At 51.6% G+C, this 21,676-nt stretch overlaps 1 protein-coding gene across 1 annotated transcript in view; it reads left to right on the top strand.

Annotated features, from left to right (window-relative positions):
* TTC7B (tetratricopeptide repeat domain 7B) overlaps positions 1–21,676 on the top strand; it is a 236,156-nt gene that overhangs the window by 199,752 nt on the left and 14,728 nt on the right. Inside the window, exon 19 of the mRNA XM_012660002.1 lies at positions 2,212–2,414. Coding sequence (XP_012515456.1) covers positions 2,212–2,414 — 203 coding nt within the window. The remainder of the gene's footprint in view (positions 1–2,211; positions 2,415–21,676) is intronic.

The following is a 21,676-nucleotide window of genomic DNA, read 5'->3' on the forward strand; positions in this document are numbered from 1 at the left end:
CCCGGGCTTGAAGTTGGAGGTGGAGACTCAGAAAGATAGATCTGTAGCAGAGCCTTCCCTTGGAGGTCTGCTGTCCAGGAACGTGCCCAAGACCCCTCACAAAAAGGCTTGCAGGGACCCAGGTATCAGCCAGCTCAGAGGCCGGGCTCCCCTTTCAGCCAAGGGGAGGGCTGGGTCAGAGATGGCTTCCTGGGATGGTGGCGACCCAGCTGGGCCTTGAAGGAGGCTGAGGTGACAGTGTTATGGGCAGAGGCAACAGAATAAACAACAAAGCATGGCTATGGGAACACCTACTAAGTGTACGGAAACAGCATTTGCCATGGCCAGAGCCGGGGGGTACAGGGAAGCGGTAGAAAGGTTACAGGTTAGCAGGGTGGCATTCCTGGCTCTGAACGCCTGGCAGAGGAATCTGGATGTTATTTTGGGGCAGAGGAGACACTGTTTTCTGTGGGGGCCGAGATCTGAGCCTGATTCTGCCTCTAGTTTGCCCTGAGAACTTGGACAAGTTGCTCAGCCTCTCTGTGCCTCAGTTTCCTCATTGGTATAATGGGGATAAAATAATAGTATCTGTTGGATCACCACAAAGGTGAAATGAGAAATGGAAAGGCTTCCTGGCACAAAGTATGTGTTTAATGGGTATTAGCTACTATCATTGTTGCCGTTATCATTCATTCATTCAACAGCTGTTAACTGAGCTCTGACTATGTGCCAGGCACTCTTCTAGTCCCTGGGACACAGCAGTGGACAGCAGACACCATCCCTGCCCTCCTGTAGCTCATGGCCTGCATTCTGGGGGGCGCAGCTGGTACAGACCAGGGAGGAATCGGGCAGGGAAGGACATGGGCGGTGCGGAGTGGGACGGGGGAGCAGCTCTTGCAGGACGTCAGCGAAAGGGGAGCCTCGTCATGCTGTCTGCCGGGCAGGGAACAGAAGCCGCGGGCCTCAGGGAAGGAGGCCTTCTGAGCAGCCGGGATGGCCGCCCCGAAGCTGGGCCTCAGGAGGTTAATCTGGCGGCAGCTGTGGGGGACAGGCTGGTGGCCCAGGCAGGGGTGGGGAGAGGAGACTTCGCGCAGTCGAGGCAGTTTCCAGAGTGAGCTCCAGGAAACAACTTGATGAGGTATGCAAAGAAAGTAGTGAAACCTTTCTCTTTCTTTCTTTATCACGTTCTTCAAACATGTCTACTTAGAATGCTATTGCACATTACGTATACATGATATATGAATTCATACATGCGTTCACGTAACTGGAAGATACGGGCACAGACATCTTTCACTGCGAGGGTACGGCCAATCGCCAAGGCCAGGGCTGCATGGAGAGGCTGGCCTGCGGGTGGCGAAGGGGTCGGTGAGCCTGAGGAAGGCTCCAGGCCCTGGCTTGACAGATGTGGCCATGCTGGCCCTGGGGAGGCGCGGAGGGGACTCAGGTGTCCTGAAAGCCTCAGGCCCAGCAGCCTGGGAAGCTGGCAGTGCCGGGATCAGACGAGGCCCCCAGGGGCAGGGGCCTGAGGGGCGCGATGAGGTGTTCTACCCGGACACTGGGCGGAGGCGCCAGAGAGGCGGAGAGGGGGCCTCGGAAATGCAGGGTGGGCTCTTCAGAGAGGCCAGGGCCGTGAGGGCTTTGGCTCCCTGCGGAGATGATAGCTGAGACCAAGGACTGGTGGAAGGTCATTTCCCTGCTTGTATTGAAAGTGGCAGCTTGGTTTTCAGAGGGATTTGTTGTTGTGGCACAGTTAGGAGTCTCCAGGGTGTGGTGACTGTCCCTGGTTGGGGCGGGGGCTAGATCTGATGGAGCAGCAGTTTTTATGGCACACCTATGGGCATGAAAGCCACAGCCTGCTGCCCTTGTCAACTTCAGCATCAAGAGAACAGGGCAGAGCCATTGCCCTGTGAGGGTCTGTGCACCTCTGGTTTGCTGTCCCTGTGCTCATCGTGTCCTCAGGTTGGGGGCAGGGCCCAGGCAGGCCTCACTTCCCTGTACTTGGTGGTGACCTGTGTCTGCCCTGCAAGGCTTGCAGCGTGGCGACTCGAGTCCCTGTGTAGTGGGCATGAGGGACTGCAGCATTTCCACCCACGGTGGGGGATCAGCCAGCTCTGGGCCCTGCCAGCCTCCCATGGGGAATGCAAATGTCCCCAACCAGAGTACAGCTGCTCATAGGGCCTCTGAAGGACAATAAACCAGGAAAGCATGTGCTCTCTGCTCTCCTCCCCACAGCTGAAGTCTACATTGGCATTGGGAAGCCTGCAGAAGCCACAGCCTGTACCCAAGAAGCTGCCAACCTCTTCCCAATGTCCCACAATGTCCTCTACATGCGTGGCCAGGTCGCTGAGCTCCGAGGAAACATCGATGAAGCTCGGCGGTGGTATGAAGAAGCCTTATCCATCAGCCCCACCCACGTGAAGAGCATGCAGCGACTGGTGAGTCTGAGACCCGAGCTGCGACCCCTACTCTTGGATGGGGGCGGCCCTTGGAAGCAGCAGGTAGCACACAGCCCTCAAACCCTCTTCTAGTTCCAAAGGCCTCATGCAGTTTGCTTGCCAGCCTGTCACACTGCATGAAGCCAGTGGGTACCATTCCTACTATAGTTTATCCACATGACACCCTGGGAGTTGGCAGTGCATAGTCCTAGCAGCCCTACTCAGTGATCCTGTTCTGCGCTATGGAGAGTTTGGGTCACTGGTCTCCTGGCCAGCAGTCCAAGCCACCCTCTGGTTCTGGGTTTTATAAAGACATTCTTGTGGCCCTGGGCACTGTCATTGTCATCTTGGTCTCTGCACTGCTTGCAGCAGCCACCATGGAGGTATCCACACCCTGGGGATGGTCCCAATGGCACCACTTACTTGCTCTTTAACCTTGGGAAAGGCCTGTAAGCTCTCTGCACCTCATTGTCCTTTCTGCAAAATGCAGGCTTTTGACTAGATAGGCTGTGAGTGTCTGTCCAGTACTAGAGGATGTGGTTTTGTAACTAATAAGTAAAATGTTCTGCGACGAAGCCCAAAGCCTTCATCATCTTGCCATTTCCCACGGTAATGTTGCAAAGTATAGATGGGGCTGAGTGGTAACTACCGGTTTTCAGCAGAAAAATGCTGACACGCCAGGAGTTAGGCACCGTGGGACGAGTGTGCACTTACGAGTCAGAGCTGGACTCAGTGCTGGTCTTGACTCCTGGGGAACCCTGGGCTTGTCACTTAACCTCTAAGGAGCTTTGGCGTTTCTGGGAATTGGGCTGTTACTTACCCTGGTGGGATATTGTGAAAACTAATTAGATGATTTACGTAACAAGCCTAGCAGAGTTCCTGGCACTTAGTAGGTGCTTATTAAGTAGAAAACTAAAGACAATCATTTTCAGTTTTAAAAATAAATCAGACCTTATAATAATTACAGCTCCATACGGATTTATAAATAATTTTACATATTATCCCAACATTCGTCTGTTTGATTAAAAATATTACATGGTTTTTAATTTTTATCTCACTATTGTAAGAGGAATTTGTAAAGAGCTTTTCAGATCTCTGTGCTTTTGCTGAAAGCATTGCAAGAGAGGTATAATCACCACCATGTACCCAGCCTTTTTATTAAAAAGAGGCAGCGTGTTTCTACCTCGGGGCCTATGAATTATTCAGAGAAGTATTTCTTGTTCATCCCCAAGGGGAACACATGAGACAAAAGATCAAAGAGGAAAATCGCACAGGGAGAGTTTTCTGTTTCACCTTTGGAGCTTTTCAAGACACCTGAGATCCCTGACAAATGCCAGGCACTTTCCTTTCTGAAAGGAGCAAGCCGTTGGCCAGCACAGGAGGGCTGGTGCTCGGGGACCAGGACGGTGGCGGGGCCCTGCCTGCCGGGTCAGCTGGCAACAACGGAGCACTGCCAGGCTGTGAGACATTGGCTGCTTTGGAGGTCTTGCCAGGAGAAAAGAGTGATGACGATAAACTCTTGAGGCTTCTCTTAGTGCATCCTGATATATTGGAGAACTATCCAGACCGGAGGCGGGTTGAGAGCAGCAAGCCGACAGATTTTGAGGAGTTTAGACTCTTGCAGTTGGAAACTGCCCAGTGACTGTGATCAGTGTGACTCCCATTGGGGAGCTTGGAACACTGCTTGGTGATCTTACAGATGATGCATCCGGCCTCCATTCTCCCCAGCCTGCCCCCGAGAGCCCAGCCCATGGCTGTGGGACCCACGGGGCTGAGCACGGGTCCCCCTCCTACTGGTGCTGCAGGAGCCTCTGGACTCCTCAGGCCCTTCAGCCCCAAGACATCACACTCCCTCTTTCCTGTCCCTTCACAAGCTGCACAGGAAAGTTGTGTTTCTGTGGCCTTGGATGGAGGAGGGAGGAAGAGGGCCTTCACATACACTCCAGAGGTACAGGGCGAGGCTCCAGGGCCGCTCTGGCCTGGGTCAGAATTGCAACGCTGGTCACTCACTAGCTCTGGGGCCTTGGGCAAGTCATTTACCCTCTTTGTGCCTCATTTTGCTCAGCCATATAAATGGGGATAATATTAGCACACGTATGTCACAGAGACAAATTAAATACAAGAACAGAAATCTCTAGTTAAGTCTGAAAAGGTCCTATCTCTACCCTCACAGAAACCAGACTGGTCTGCAAGCCCCTGAGTTAAGAGGAAGGGGTCAGCGGGCAGATCAGAGGCTGTCCTTTGGCCAGGGAGGTCCCAGGGAAGAGACAGGGCTCAGACTTAGGCAGCAAAGGGAGGTGGAAACAGCTGAGTGTTGACAGTTGCCTGGCACTCAGGGAGAGGAGTATATGAGTGAGGGGACGGCCAGGGATGCCTCTCCAAGCCAGGCCAGGCCAGGGTCAAAGGGCAAGACAAAAGGAGTTTGAAGAACACAGCACTGGAGAGCACCAAGAATCCCCCGAGGAGGTCCCAGGGAAGGAACCGGTGGCAGGGCAGATTGCAGGTCGTGGGAGAAAAACTCATGGGGTGGAAGGTGTGTCTGCGGCAGCCCTAATGCTCAGAGAGGAAGGCGAGGAAAGGGGGACAAGCAATCTGGGGGGTGTTCAGGAAGAAGAAAGCCATGTCCTCTACCACAAGTGGAGACCAGGTGGTCGGCAGTGACTGCAGAGAACTGCACAGAACAATTACTCGTTAACTAATTAATAGAGACTCACAGTGCCAGAGAGATGCGATTTAAGCAGAAATACGAACCTGTTAACGTTGTTAAAAAGCAGTAATGACTTGGGAGGCAGATAGTATTCATGAAAGTAAATCGAAGGTCAGACTTGACAAGAGAGATATAAATTAAACCCCAGGGAAAACTGACAATTTTCTAATAGTTTTAGCCTTCATGTATGTGTTTAAATTCCCATATAGCGAGAAGGGAGAAGGGAAATAATGTGTTTAGTATTAATAATGAGTTAGCACAAGACAAGGGAGGCCGAGAGAGCAGGGGGTGGACAGGAATTAAGGGAGCAATGAGCTGAAGGGATAAGAAATTACAGAGTGACATTGTTGACAAGGGGAGGAATTCATAGAGTGATCAGACTTTTTCCAGAAAATCTAAAGGCATATTTTTATATTATTTTTGCATAAGTACATAAATTTACATTTATTTGCATGCTATATTAAAAAGCCTTTAGCTCCCAGTATCCAAGATGAATTAATGAAACATAGAGCAACTTTTCCCAAATCAGTTATTCTATGTTATGGCGTCGAGGGAGAGGAGAGAAATGTGGCTCACAGTGGACCAAGGGGCAGAGGACTGGCATCCCTGGGCGATACGATACTTCCCTGGCCAAGGACAGGCACAGAGACTCGGTGTAGCCAAGGACAGAATTACCAGGACAGAGACAGGCTCTGCAAACAGGGACATCTGGTTGCCCTCTGATAACGTCAGTCTGGGCTTTTGAGGGCAATGTGTGAGATTGGAAAGTAAGAACGGAACAAGGGCTTTCAGGAGAGAGATGGACGTGGAAGGGAGCCAAGAAGGTTGTGTGGAGGGGAGGTGATAAGGCTTGGAGGGGAACAGTGTTGCTGAGAATTACGTTTATGCCGGGGATATTCGCAGGATGCGCAGGTCTGCCTCCAGTCCCTGTGACAGGCTGAGGAAAGGCGTGAACAGGAGCAGATGGCGGGGGCAGCCAGGGCTTGGTGAGGTGGACAGCAGGTGGAGAGAGGGCAGCTTTGAAGAGGCCTGCAGCCTGGAGAGGGGCTGTGTGCAGAGAACCATGGGGAGGGGAGGGGGCGGTGCATGAGACAGAGCCCCGCCCCCACCCCCAGCAGGGACGGAAGGGCACCGATGTGCGCACTTGAGGGATGACAGTCACCTGAGGCGAGTCTGGTAGCACAGAGGCGATGATATTTCAGAGCCGATTCTGAAAAATGGAAAAACCGAGATTAAAAGCCCGAAGGGGCCATCCCCTTGAATGTTGCCGCTCCCACAAGACTGGGGGCCTGGAAAGGGATGCAAAGGCAGCAGCCATTTGAAGAGGGGCGTTAGGAGATCAGGGAGGTGCCAGATTTCACCCCCTCGCCCACAGGAAGCAGTGATGAAAGACCACTGGTGGAGTCTCCAAAGAAAAGGGAGGATGCCTGGGAGGACGCCTGGGGAGGCGCGGGTTGCTCGGGTGGTCTGCCCAGGGGTGTGCTGGAGGAGCCCTGGGGTGGCGGGTGTGGGTGGAAAGGATACAGCAGTGAGCTTGGAAGGAGTTCTGCTCGGTGGAAAAACACATTTTTCAGGTTATCCTAAGGGGTCAATCTAATAATAGAATGAGCTTTTTGTTTTGGGGCATGATGGGCCAAGAAGTGCTTGTTTGTCTTCTGTGGATGGATTGTAAGACAAGAAAACCTCTTAGATCCATCTAGATGGCTTCAGGCTAAAGGTTTCACATACAGGCTGTCTTTGAGGGGTTTCTCTATGTTCTTATGTTTTCTGAGACATCAGAAATCTGGAGTGACATCAAATATAAAAACTTCTGAAGCGGTGTTGCAGTTCTATTCCAAGGGACTACATTAGTAGCAAAAGGCTGGCAGAGAGCGGCTGAGCTGTTTGAAAAATGCGTTCTGTTATGAAATACCCGAAGGCGCACCAGATTGATGGTAGGTTTGGAAGGAGGGCCCACGATGCGCAGTGCGGTGGGTATATCTTACGGATTATGACTACATTTTCAGTTGTTTTAACAGCTCCAAAGGCTGACTAACGACACTGCTGACTAACGACACTGCTCTGAGAGGAAGGCAGCTCTTCTGAAGTTCAAAGCAGGGCCTGGAGTCAGAGCTTCCTTTAAACTGTCTTCAAGCTTGCATACTTGTTTACTGTGTGAAAACATCTCATCCCATTATGCATGACGAGCGGGAAGGGTGGCAGGGAGGGTTTGAATCCAGGGAACGAGGTGAGCTTTGGCTTCCCTGGCAGCTTGCTTTGCTGAATTATGAAACTTCGGTGTTTTCTTCTCTCTCCCATCTTTTAAAGTGTCCATCTGTTTAATAAGATTTGGGGAAATTGCTGTGTCTCATATTTTGTTAGTTAGCGGCGTGTTTTCCAGTTTATGCCCCTGTTGGAGGGGAGATACAACGTGAAGATAATGAACTTCTCAGGGTTACTCCAGAGACTGGCAGCCTGTGTCTGTGCGTCTGTCTTGTTTACCCGTCAGCCAGCCAAGCAGGACAGGGTCACACATAAGCGCATCTCCAGCTCTCCCTGAGAGAAACAGGCCTTGAAGACACAGCCTTTGATCCCTCCCGTTACTCTGGATAAGGCCCAGGCACAATTAGGCTAATGAAATAGAATCGAAATACCCTTCCCCTTTCAAATGCTGGTCTTTAGAAATGGATCTCTTTCATCCAGAGTGTCAGTTTTCTTTCTGTACATAGAAAGAATGGTTGGCAGGAAACAAAATTTTAGGATGGTCTATTGAGAAGGTTGCTTCATCTATTAATTGTATTTCATTTTCTTTCAGAATTAAAATATGCTTTTAAAATTAGGGAGAACAACTTTTTTCTCTGAAGAAAGGCTTATGAAATATTTAACGTCCACCGTTCCCGTGCATCCGTGTGCTTGTTCAGAGCAGTCTTTGAACCGTCCGTGGGCCTCAGTTTCCCTGGTATGTGCTCGCTGTGATTGGGGTCCACTCTCAGTGCAGAGGAAAGGCAGTGCCTTCTGTTGGAGGGTTAGGCTTTGCTTTGTTCCATCTTCTCTCCAGTGGTACACGCTGCATTTGGCCCCTTTGATAGCTTGGAGCCTTTTCAACAATTATTAATACTTGGCATGAATATAACTTTTTTCTTCTGTAAAGAAATTGGAAACCTCACATGCTCTCTCTGGTGTGTGCATAGTGAAAGGGGAGTTTCTTACTCACTGACAGGGAAGCCGCAGTTCGAGGCCTGCCCCAGGTCACTTTGTAAGATAGGAACAGAAGCAGGACAAAAGGTGGTAAGATTGTGTGTTCGTGTCGTCATTCAAGAGCCCAGAGCCTCGGTGACAGGATAGCAGAGAGGTTAAGAGCATGGCGCTGGAACCAGCCTACCTGGAGTCCCAGCTCCGTAGCTTACTAACCGCCTGCCCGGAGTAACTCCCCTGATCTCTGTTCCTCCATTTTTCTCAACAATAGAATGGGAAAATAATAGTTTCCCCCAGCGGTGTTACTGTGAGTTCAATGAGTGAATACAGCGTGCGTAGCACTCCGTAAATATTAGCTGTGAGCATTACTGTGGTTCTCTGTAATTCAGGCCGCACCTGTGGCGGAAGCTCCCCTGTGTCTATTTGACAGTGAGTGTGGCATCTCCTTTCCCAGTCTGTGGGTGCCAACCGTGGGTGTGGCTTCCCTTCTGAACCAGCAGGTCTGAGTTTCATTGGTTGGAGGAGCCAAAATAAGAATATACCTTGGCACACGGTTGGCCCCAAGCACGACACTTTTGCAAAGGGGAACCAGCCCCCCTGCTGCTGCGGAAGATGGGCCCCTCCCCATGGCCAGGGTGGGAGACGGCCTACTTGGAGGGCAGCCTGGCTCAGAAGTCGCCTCCTCTGAGATGCCTTTCTTAATCTCCAGGCTCCCCGCAGAGGGGCCCTCAGCCTTTGTCTCCCCTGTCTCGAAGCCCTGGGTGAACCAATTTGGAAGTCTTTGATCACGGATGTGTCTGCCTCGGGACAGACAGATCCATGAGGGAGGATCTGGAAGCTCCTGGAAGGGAAGGCCCCGTGCCTGGGGTGGCAGAGGGGCCGCGGACCAGGTGTGGAGGTGCCCAGGGGCTGGGGAGTGGGCAGCAAGAACTACAAGCAAACCAAACAAGTGTTGTTATTCCCCTTTTATAAATGAGGCCCCAGAGCACTGGGTGCTGTTTCCCTCAAATAAATTTTGAGCAGAACATGCTATTTTGAAACAGCCAGGGTACCCGTTTCTTTATGCAAAGGGCTTTGGGTGTTTGCTGGTTTGGCCTGGGCACTGTCCTTTCTGACCACGAGTCCAGGAAATGAGTTCAAGGCAGGATTGGAGAAGGCAGCTGCTTGATTTCACGTGAGACCATGGAGGCTGGGTCAGGGTAATTCACAGAGCCTTCCGGCACTCCGGGATGTCAGTGTGTTACAAGCCGATCTCAGAGAGGACTGCCAGGCTGTAAGGTGGGGCTCTTGTCAAGTGTGCTTGGCACAGCCAACTCCCCAGGCTGATCCGTAGCGCCCACTCCAGGGACCAAGCACGGGAAAAGGCTAGAGGGGCAGATGTCTGCTTGCGGGCCCCAGGTGGGGCAGCGACCACCCCTCCCAAGTCCACATACTCTGTCCTATTGTCCCTGAGCACATTCCTCCTAGTCAGGCTCCCTACCCTATTTGGGAAGCATGGTGGTCACTCTCCTTAGACTCTGTGGAGCCCTGTCCCAGTGGAGCCTGCGATGTCTTCCCCGGCCAGCCGTGTGTCCCCTGGCTACTGACCCCCTGCCCACAGGGCAGCCAACAGCTGAGAGAGGCCCAGAGGGCAGGCAGCTGCCTGAGGACAGGCATGGCCAGCTGCAGGTGTCTGCTGGCTTCACAGGACTCCAGGGCCTAGCTCTTCAGTTTTCTCGGTTTGTCTAGAGAGGATCACGCTCTGAGAAACTGACTCACGCTAATCACGCTCATGAGAGACGAAGTTCCAAACCAGAAACCAAAATGGTAATTTATAAAGAATTGCACTTTTCCTGGGCCAGACCCCTGTGCTCTCTCTCTCCCTCCTCCGCAGGGAAGCTCACCCTCTAGGCTAGGTGCTAGGCCTCAAGGTCTGACCCAGAGAGAGGTGCCTGGGAAGCTAAAGTAGCCACCCCCGGGCAGCTGAGGCCCTGAGTCCGACATGTGGACATAGCAGATGCCAAGAGATTAGGGCTACACAGGACCATGCAGTGGACTCTTCTGTGCTGTAGAGATCCCCTTCCAGGGGCCCTTAAGACCAGAGCATCCCCGCTGATGCCTGTGGTTACAGATGAGCCAAGATAGGGACAGCCTCAGCCTTTGGGAGTGCCAGGGATGGGGGCATGGTTGGAGGGGCTTATCACCCCTGGCCTAGGGCAGCCTGGTCAAATATCATTAAATATACAAATATCATTAAATATCATTTCCTGCTCAAGAAAAACATTTCCTGGTCCCTTGGGTCAGATGAATTCTCAAGTAGTGGGTTTCTATTGGTCTCATCCCAGTCATCTATTGGGACACACCCTCCCTCATCCCTGGATGGTGACTTGGGACACATCCTCAGCCCTTTTTAAGGTGGTTTCCACCATTGAATGTGAGCCTGGTGTCCTGTGCAAGGCGTGACCTTCTTCTGAGCTTGGTCCCAGGACTTCTTCTGCCCCCGACCCTCACCCCAAACCTAGATGAAAGCAGCCTTCCCTGCGTCCACAGTGCCAAAACCTTTCTGTCGCTTTCACATCTAGCTTAGCAGGGCTCCTCTGGGAGGAGAGAGGGAGACCACGCTGGCCTAGTGGATTTCTTAGCACCCGCTGCCTGTCTTTGAGTAGCAGAAGGTGGCAGTACCAATAACCAATCCGTGGCTTGCCCACCCCTCCCCAGCAACCCTCCCTCTGAAAACAACAACATTTGGCACAGGGATATCCTCTGCAGACACTTGCTGCCTGGGTTTTGGATCCCTCCTACCACTGCAGCACTTTCTCAGTGCTGGCTAGGGACACATGGCACCAGGCCACCCTGTCCTCACTGAGGACTGAAATCACAGACCCAGAAGCCTCATGGGCCCAGGGCAGGCTCTGAAAGGCAAGCAGGCAGTGCCTTTTGTCACTAGGCATTCCTTTGCTTCCACTCAAGGAAAAAATTAATTCTGTGTTTATTTCTATTTTCTGTCTTGCAGTCTGAGATGACTAATTACAGGCAGTACAGTTCAGTCTCTCATTAGTAATTATGATCTGAAATCATTGAAAATCTGACATCCTCTAGCCAAACCTTTTATTCTTAGAAATTCTGCCCCATTATTCCAGCGTGATTTGACATTTAGGTTCCACTGCCTTTCTGCTTTGCACCTGGATTCGATCAAGCTATTGCTTTTGACTTCTCTGGGATGTTCTGTGTTCTCAGATACTGGTCCCAAATTCCCCCTCCTTATTTTTGGCCTCCCTGGCTTTTAGCCTTTTCTGTCTTTGATTCCTCAACACCCACTTCTCCCACACTGCCTGCTTTGGAACTCAGCCAAAGGGCATGAGAACATGGCACGTGGGGCCAGCTGGTTCCAGCCCGTCTCGTGCCTGGACTCCTTTCGCGTCATCCCGTGCCCATCCCAGGGACTCCCCGTTGAGCTCACGGGCTGTCTTTGGATCGTGTCAACCCCATGTATTGTCTGGACCTTCATACTGAGTTTTAAACTGTTAATCCCAAAGGTCTAGGAAGGCTATCCCATGAAAAGTCTCTCCTAATATCAAGGACGAGGGCCTAAAATGGACAGGTAGCCAATGAAAACCCCTGGGCCTGACACTCACCAGAGAGTTAAAGGCATTGCAGATTTAGAATCCCACTAAAATTCCCTAATTTAATCACCCCCTTTTACAGATGGGGAAGCTGAGGCCAGGGAGGGGAAGGGACTTGCCAGAGGCACAGAGCAGTGACCCGACCGCATCACTTTCGCAGGTTTTATGTCCACTTTTCCTATGTGTGAAGCAGGGTAATAGCACCTTCCTTCTGGCGGTGGGGGTGGAGGTGAGGGTGGAAGAGGTGGGCCCTCTCAACTGGCCCAGGGCAGACCCTGGCCCCTGAGGACTTTGTCCCTGTTCTGAGGGGAGGGCTGGGATTTCTCATCATTCTTCTGAGATCTCTACGTCCTAATGGTCAAGCAGCATCTGCTGCGCGCAGCTCCTTTCTCTCTTGCTCCCAACTGGAATGAAGTCTTTGTGTCTCCTCTTGCCTCTTACCTTGCCTAGCAGTGTCTCTGCCTGCCGAGTAGCATCCCTGTGCTCGCAGCTGTCCTGAGCCCAGGATATGCCTGGATTGCCAGCGTCAGCATTGATTTGTGAGCCCAGCTGGATGCAGGGAAGTTTCCAGGTTAGCCTTTGGCACCCCTCCTATTGCCAGGGTGTGGGGGGCTGAGGGGTTGCTTAGAAGGAAGGACAACAAATGTACCAAGAATCACCAAATTCCAAACCCTCAGGCTCTTGGGCCTCTCTGCCCCACACAGACCCACACATGCCTGCTCTGCACCCTGTCCTTGGAGACCACCCTCCCTACTCTTTCAAACTGCCGAGCGCTGCTGACCAAGGAGTGGGGCACAGGTGTGTGGAGGCTCTACCCAGGGCATTGGTACTCGCTCTGCCCGGGGCCAGGAGGCGGCTAGCCTCTCATCTGGCTCCCGAGGCCTCAGCCACTTCCTGGGGAAATGAAAGACTAGAACAAACCAAGGTCTGAGAGCGCCTCAGCTAAGCGGTGCCTTGGCCAAGGTTCCTGAGGCTCCAGACACTTCGCCCTGGCAGGAAACTCCCCCGCTATGTGACTTTGCCTTGTCACTGCTACCACGTTCACTGATGGACAGACGCGTGATCCCTCTCTTTCCTCCCCCAGTTTGCTTCCTCTCTGTTTTCATCTGCTTGGTATTTACATAACACCTGTCTCTTAAAATACCTTTGCAGGTATTGTTTCTTTTGGAGCCTTTCAGAACATCCCCTAGTTAGTCATCCAAAAGGTTTGCAAGGGAGGAAAGGACCCCATACTGAGCACCTACTCTGTGTCAGGTACAGGCACAGCTCACTTTATGGCCCTTCACTTTATTGCACTTTGCAGATATTACATTTTTTACAAATTAAAGGTTTGTTGCAACCCTGCATCGAACAAGTCTGTCAGCGCCATTTTTGCGACAGCACGTGCTCATTTCATGTCTCTGTGCCGCGTTTTGGTAATCCTCACGATATTTCAAACTTTTTCATTATTATATCTGTTACGGTGATCTGTGATCTTTGATGTTACTATTGTAATTGTTTTGGGGCACCACAAGCCACGCCCATATGGGATGGCAAAGTTAATCAATGTGTGTGTTCTCTCTGCTCCACCAACCAGCCGTCCCCATCTCTCTCCCTCTCCTCGGGCCTCCACATTCCCTGAGACACAACAGTGTTGAAATGAGACCAGTTAATAACCTACACTGGCCTCTAAGTGTTCAAGCAAAAGGAAGAGTCGCACATCTCTCACTTTAAATCAAAAGCTAGAAATGATTCATCTTAGTGAGAAAGGCACGTCGAGTGCTGAGATGGGCTGAAAGCTAGGTTTCTTGTGCCAAACGGGTAGCCAAGTTGTGACTGCAAAGGAAAAGTTCTTGAAGGAAAGAAAAATGCTACTTCAGTGAACACACAAATGGTAAGGAAGTGAAACAGCATTATTGCTAATAAGGAGAAAGTTTTAGGAGATCAAACCAGCCACAACGTTCCTTTAAGCCAAAGCCTAATCCAGAGCAAGGCCCGAATTCTCTTCATTTCTGTGAAGGCTGAGAGAGGTGAGGAAGCTGCGGAAGAAAAGGTGTAAGCTGGCAGAGGTTGGTTCATGTGGTTTAAAGAAAGGACCTGTCTCCATAATATAAAAGTGCAAGGTGAAGCAGCAAGTGCTGACGTAGACGCCGCAGCAAGCTATCAAGATGTAGTTAACATCATTAATGACTGTGGCTACACTCAACAACAGACTTCCAATGTAGACAAAACAGCCTTATGTTGGAAGAAGATGCCATCTAGGACCTTAATAGCTAGAGAGGATAAGTCAATGCCTGGATTCAAAGCTTCAAAGGACAGGCTGACTCTCTTGTTAGGGGCTAATGCAGCTTTGACTTTGAGTTGAAGCCAGTGTTCATTTACCATTCCAAAAATCCTAGGGCCCTAAAGAATTATGCCAAATCTACTCTGCCTGCGCTCTATAAATGGAACAACAAAGCCAAGATGACAGCACATCTGTTTACAGCATGGTTCACTGACTATCTTAAGCCTACTGTTGAGACCTACCGTTCAGAAAAAAAGATTCTTTTTAAGATGTTAGTGCTCATTGACAATGCACCTGGTCGCTCGAGAGCTCTGATGGAGATGCACAAGGAGATGAATGCTGTTTTCGTTCCTGCTAACACAACATCCACTCTGCAGCCCATGGGTCAAGGAGTAATTTTAACTCACTCCTTGCTATAGGTAGTGATTCCTCTGATGGATGCAGGCAAGTAAATTGAAAACCCAGAAAGGATTCGCCATTCTAGATGTCATTAAGAACATCCATGATTCTTGGGAGGAGGTCAAAATATTGACATTAACAGGAATTTGAAAGTTAATTACAACCCTCATGGATACTTTGAGGAGTTCAAGACTTCAGTGGAGGAAGTAACTGCAGGTGTGGCGGAAATAGCAAGACAACTAGAATTAGAAGTGGAGCCTGAAGATGGGACTGAGTTGCTGCAACCTCATGACAAAACTTGGACAGATGAGGAGTTGCTCCTAATGGATGAGCAGAGACAGTGGTTTCTTGAAATGGAATCTTCTTCTGATGAAGATGCTGTGAACATTGTTGAAACAACAACAAAGGATTTAGAATATTACGTAAATTTACTTGTAAAGCAGCAGCAGGGTTTGAGAGCATCGACTCCAACTTTGAAAGAAATTCAAAGTAAATTCGTATCAAAGAACATCACATCTACAAAGAGATCTTTCGTGAAAAGAAGAGTTCATCAATGCTGGAAACTTCGCTGTTTTCTTATTTTAGGAAATTGCCACAGCCACCCCACCCTTGAGCAACCACCACCCTGACCCGTCTGTAGCCACCAACATCGAGGCAAGACCCTCCACCAGCAAAAAGATTATAACTCGCTGAAGGCTCTGTGATCATTAGCCTTTTCTAGCAATAAAGTATTTTGTAATTGAGGTATATACATTGTTTTTTTTAGACATAATGCTATTGTACATTTAACAGACAACAGTCTATTATATGAACTGGGAAATGGAAAAATTCATGCGACTTGCCTTATCGCAGTATCTGCTTCACTGTGGTGGTCTGGAACCAAGCCTGCCGTAGCTCTGAGCTGTGCCTGTGTTCTACCTTCCGCTTCAAGCATCACATTTATTCAATCACTGTCATTGGGTCAGCACATCAGTCTTTTAGGAATTGTCATAAGGGTTAAATGAGATGATACCCGTAAGATGTGCGGAACCTAGTTTGTGCCAAATACTGGACTAGGGCACAAGGATGTAAACATGACTCTGTCCCAGCCCCTCCCCTCAAGTTCTGACAGTCTGGAGGGAGAGACATAAACATGCAAGTCAGGGACTCCGGTAGGCAAGTGTGCAGGGCACGGGGATCTGTGCTCATGGGCTGGGGGACCGCTCCGTGGAGGGAGTGGCCTGTGGGCCAGTGCTGCTGAGTAGAGGTCAGACTCTTCCACAAGTAGGGGACAGGTAGAGTTTACGCAGATACTAAGCCAGCTGTTGGAGGTATGGGGAGATCTGAGAGTGGAATGGCGGGCAGAAGAGAGTAAGGAGGGACTGTCAATTTTGTTAGGTGTGATATGGTTGAGTGGTTATGTCAGAAAATGTCCTCAGTTTTTAGAGATTCATCCTGAAGTATTTAGGGGTGAAATGTCACCATGCCTATAATTTATTTTAAAATAGTAACCTTTGCCCCCAAAATAGACAAAACCAATATGAAAAAAGTTAACAGTTGTTAAATTTAGGTGATAGGTATATTGATGATCATTATATTAGCCTTTCTGCTTGCTGCAGTCTTGAAATTTTTCAAGATAAAAGTTTAAACACGTAAGTGAATACGATCAGGTGTGCATTTTAGAGAGATCACTCTGGAACCTGTGCAGGACCAGTTAGGTGGAAACTAAGAGACACAGAGGACTGGACTCGGCTAGCAGTAACGCGTGGACAGTCCAGGATAAGAGGTGTTGAGGAGGGAGACTCCATAAGTCTGGGAAAGGGAATCGGACAGTTCGAGGCTGACCCTGGCATGTGGTTCAGCGATGGATGGATAAGATGCTTTTACCAACAAGGGGACACAGGAGGACGGGCAGGTGTGGGAAGAAGGGTGGTGGCAAGTCTGTTGGCCACGTTGAGATCGTGTGGCCAAGTTCCTTCCCAGCAGAGTTGTCTCGGAGCGTGTGGCTGGCGGGGGTCTGGAGGTTGGGGCATGGCCAGACTGGGGCAATGGTTTGGGGAGGCAGAAGCCAGTAGGTGGTAGCTGCAGCCGTTGGGGAGACGAGACTGCCTGGGATGTAGGTCTCAGAGCGGAAGAGAGAATGCCTGGGACAGAGCCTGAGGAACACAACATGTAAGGAGCCGGGGTGAAATTTGACCACTGAGGAAATTTAGGTTCTGATCGTTTACGCAGTTTTTGCACGTCACCTGGCTAATCCCAGTTGTAGCTGGGATTGGAGCCCAGGTCTGCCAGATTTGCAAGCCCTCGTTTCCACAGGCCCCCTCTGCTCTCGGCTCAGGGCTATGGCGGCCCTGTTCCCTGCCATGGCTTATGTGATATCCACGGAGCCATCGTGCAAAGGAAGGGGTTCAGTCAGCAAAGTCACTCTCGGATGAGCGTCAGGAGGAGTGGCTGGAACTGGACACACAGCTGCACAGGGAGGGGCTGGGGCCCTCGGGCATGTCGTGTCGATTCCCTGGGCCAGTTCTTCTTCCGTAAGTGAGGACGATGGTGGGGGAGAATTAGATGTGATCATACATAGGAGCCCGAGGGACTTCAGTGGTGTCTATCGATGAATGTTGTGCCTTGGTTCTGAAGAGGAATGTGAATCATACCCTCTTCATGTCTGGTTGAGACCGGATTCCCTTATCAGCTGTCCATCCCCCAGGGACGGTGGTTGACTGCAAGCTCATAACAACAATGACTGTTTCTGAAAGGCATCTCGGACCCGTACACACATGCACACACGTGTACAACAAGCCTGGGGATCCACCCTTGCCAAGAGGTCAGTCTTGAATAGATCCATAATTGAAACGCTGGCCAGTGACCTTGCGAATGAAGCAGAAACTACTGGCCCAGCCCCGCAGGGCAGCCTGTGGCTATGATGCTGTGTCTCTCTTCATAAATAAAGGAGCGAAGCGCACCTACGACAGAAAACGACCCCTTCCCTGCAGGGCTCCGTCCCTGCGGGGTCTCTCACCCTCTGCCTCAGGCAGCTGGCATCCACACGGGCACATGGGGCTAGAACCAAAGCACAAGCAAGCCATCCCTGCGGGCGTCTCCCAGAACAAACTAGAAGCAAAATCTGCTTCTTCCTAAGGACAACATGCATTTTTCCGGGCCTTTCAAAGCAAGGCAGGTCAATCGAGTTATAATTGGCTCTCTAATTAGAACTCCCACAACCTGTTAAATTCTTTACCTGCTGCCTGGCGTCTTACACAAAGGTGACAAATCTGCGTCTGCCTTTGCAATGATTAAAGAAAGCCAGCAACAATCTCGCTCTCCTTGCCGACAGCAGCCCCCTCCAGCCACCCCACCGCTGCTCAGACGCCCACTCCCACCAGGAAGTGTGACGTGGGACACAGCCCAATTTAAAAGGAAATTGGCTGTAGGTAAATCAATCTCAGAAGGCTCATTGTTGAGTGCCTTTTTGGGAGCTCAGTGGGAGAAGACAAACCCCCATCCCCATTTTTCCAGGTTGGGAAATATCCTGAGGGTGTCTCAGTGGTGCCTTGGGCCTCCCCTAGTCCAGTTGCTCTGTGATAGAAAAAAATGTACCTTTTTTCTCCCTTTCCATACGCTCAACACTGAAGACAGTGGTGTTTTGGGGTTGTTCCCCTTGGCCACCAAGACAACAGCGTGCCTCGGACGACAGATCAGTGAGTCGTGCGGCACCCAGCATCGCCTGTGCTCCTGTGTGGCCCCTCCGCGCCAGCACCAGGGCCTCTTGCGGCTCCTGCCGGTGCACAGCCTCACACAGCGCGTGCTGGAGCCGGCACGTCCCTTCCCATCTCTCCCCCGTCCGCCTGCAGTGACATCACATTGGTAGCTTGGAATCAGCCGTGGTGGGAATGTGCATAACTGACATCGGCACTACAAGTCAGGGCTTTTTTGTTCTTTGAGAGAGGCAGTTTAGCATGTACTGCTGGACTCACAGATCCAGATGGTTTGAATTATTATGAGGGGAGGGGAGGCAGGAGATGGGAGCAGAGTCGGGGAGAGCACAGACATGGCAGAGAAGAACAGCACCAAGTGGCCCTGACTCAAGGCTCCTGGGACAGAGGCTGCTCAGGGTGCAGAAGTGACAGAGCTTACCTGCTGTTCCAGAGGGAGCCAGACCAGCTGGATGGAGGCTGGGGGAGAAGGAACGAGCCTCAGAATCACCCAGACTGGGGTGGCAGGAAGGGTGGTATGTTTGGGGGCACATATTTTGGAGCAAAAGAGACCCACATTTGAATTCTAGCTCTGCCATACATTTGATGATGTGTATGACCTTGGGCGTGTTATTTAACCTCTATACTACAGCAGTGAAAATTCTAACCTAGCAGGGCTGTCGTAAGGGTTAAACACAGTTCTTAGCGCTTGCCCCGCATGTGAGTGAGCTGTACCTAGTAGCTGTTAATCTTCTCTGCCTTCCCTTCTCCTGAAACAGTGGCTGTGAGAATCGTGTGGGCAGCACGAGTCCATTAGATCCCCCGATGGACCTGCCCCTCCCCGTTCTTCAGAGAAGGAAAGGGCTCACTTTTCAGCAAAGTGTCCCAGTCCGAGAGCAGGGAGGTGCCCAAATGGGCTACAGGGAGGCTGATCCCTTCAGCCCCTGGGGCAGCCAGAGCCACCAGGCCGGTCCCCTCTGGCCATACACAGCACAGAACGACCATTACCGTTGCTCAGTCTACCATGGTGTGAAACAGTCCCGTGAGCACCCCAGGAGCAATATTTGTTGTTGCTTTAATTTACTCTCCAATTTCCATGTCTCCCTCCAAGTCACTGTTTAAGCCCCACAGGGATCTGTTTTTGAGCTCCCTGCAAGGGCATCTGGCTTCTGAGGAGACTGGCAATGCTCTTGTGAGCCACAGCCCATTAAATGGCTGGTGGCCTGGGCATGTTAGCTAAGCCCTGAGTTGCCCCAGCTCAGGCGAGCAGACACATTGCTGTGCTCGTCCCATCAGAGCTAACTGGGGATTCTTGAGGAAATGGCTCTAATCTGGATGTGGATTTAATCCACACGGAATGGTACATGGTAAGAGCTCAGTTGCGTAGGAAAAGAAATTGCCAGGCTGGGTCTGTGCTCTCGCCCAAGCTCCAGCCTGGTAGATGCGTTCATTTCTGCACAGCCATGAGGTTCCCCAGGCCGCAGCTGCTCCCCCACACAGCCCCCGGCCTGTCTGCCGTCTTCTCTACACCAGCTTGGGGCCTGAGTTTGGGGCCAAGTCTGGGGTGCTAGGGGAAAAGTTTGTTAAAAAAACTCCAGGAGTGAAAGTCCCTATTTCCAAGCAAACTTCCTGTTTTTCTTTTCCTCATTAACCTCCAGCTTTCCTTGGAGTGGGCAGCCCTGAAGCAGGGCCTGTCCTCTTTGGCCCGCCGTCTGTTGAAACTCGGACTGTGGGGAGTGCTTTGGCTTTGTGTCATCTTGGCAGCTGCTTGTGTAGCTGGCATTCTCCACCTGCATCCCCAGGTGGCCCTCAGGGACGGCCCAGGGAGCCTGCTGACCGTGCTGAGTGAGGAGAGCCAGGCAGCCCATGTCCTGGGCCAGACGTGCACGCAGGCATGGAGGCTGGCGTTCCCATGGTGGGTCCTGCGCTGGACAGGAGGTGACACCCATTCCATAGTCATCTATCACATGAATGCCAAGAATGTGCTGGGGACTGGAATGACTTCCAGCCAGCAAGCATCTAGGTGTACCTACCGGGTCCCAAGGGCCACGCAAGTCTCTGGAGATGCAGAGGACAGTCCCACAGCCCCTGCCTCCAGGAGCCTTAGTCTTCTCAGTCCAGCAACTGGTAGCTCTTCTCTGTACTGTTGGTGTTTTTAAGCTTTCTTGAGTTTTCTACAAACCCAAGAGCCTCCAGCACTCCCCTTTAGCCCATCCTTTGTCCTTGCTCCGCTCACTGCCTGCCTCGAAAGCGTCAGGGAGGGGGGTGTGCAGCGCCGCTCAGTGACACTCGGCTCATGTGTGGCCACGCTCCCTGCAGAATCAGAGCCGAGCCGCTTCCCCTCACTCCTCCTGGGCATAGGTGGGGAGCGTGGTGCAGGGCTGCTATCTTGTTTGGGCTCTGTGTTGCTGCTGGAGGTCAGCTCCACAGACAGGCCTCTGTTCCTCCCAGCCAAGTTGCCATAGACCCTCCTCCAGGAAGCCCTCCCTGGCCATGTCAGCTACCACTGACATGCCACTCAGTCCTGGAAGAACAGATACACACTGGATATATAGTATGTGCTCCAGAAAATACTTGGTGTAAGATTTTATCAAACCCTAAATTTGTCAGCTAGAGATCATCCGCTCTGCCACTTCGTTTCCTAGACTAGAAAAGCAAGGCTGAGGGAGGAGAGGCCTCTGCCTGCGCTGGCAGTGGATGGTGGGTTGCAGAGCAGGCCTGGGAGGGCGCCCCCCGCCCACGGTGATGTCTCCCAGCCCTGCTCTCCTGCCCCGGGGAAGGCACGGCCTCTGGCTGCTTGCTGAGATACTGGGGACAGGCTTCTGCTGTCAGTGTTTAGTGACAAAGGGTTGGACCCAAATACAGTGAGTGCCTCTCAAAGAGGCACTCTGAGGACAGGTTGAAGGGATCCCAGCCTTGGACCTCAGGAGTGGGGCTGGGGTTTCTGGGACTCTCCCCCTCTCTGGCCCTGGGACTCTAGGAAGCCTGTCAGCACAGCTCTGTGGTGGTCACATGTGAACTGCTTTCTGGCCACGGAGACCCTCCTATGGGACCCTGTACAACACTTCCCCTCCCAGAGCCCCTGCCCACATCCCCACTCGCTTCTCAGGGAGCGAGCGAGGCCTCTGCCTGGGCCTGCTGTTCTCACCCGTGCAGTAGGGGTCCCAGAGCCCCAGGGGAGGCCCGTGCCTGAAACAGGGCCAAGTTCACTCAGAGCGTCCCAGACACCCGAACCTCCCTGGCCTGGTGCATGTGGCCTGGGGTGGAGTGCCACCCTCCCAAGTACACAGGGGCAGTGGCCTCCCCAAGGGCCGAAAGGGGCCTCTGGGGATGATTAGCACCGAACTTTCCACCGTGTGGGGAAACACTGACATCCAGGCCGCCTTGTGCGGTTGGTCTCTGCCTGACTTGGTGTTGGGGAAGGTGGACAGAAATAAATAAATAAG

Source organism: Propithecus coquereli, unplaced genomic scaffold (assembly GCF_000956105.1).
Source record: "Propithecus coquereli isolate 6110/MARCELLA unplaced genomic scaffold, Pcoq_1.0 Scaffold646, whole genome shotgun sequence".
NCBI classification, from domain to species: domain Eukaryota; kingdom Metazoa; phylum Chordata; class Mammalia; order Primates; family Indriidae; genus Propithecus; species Propithecus coquereli.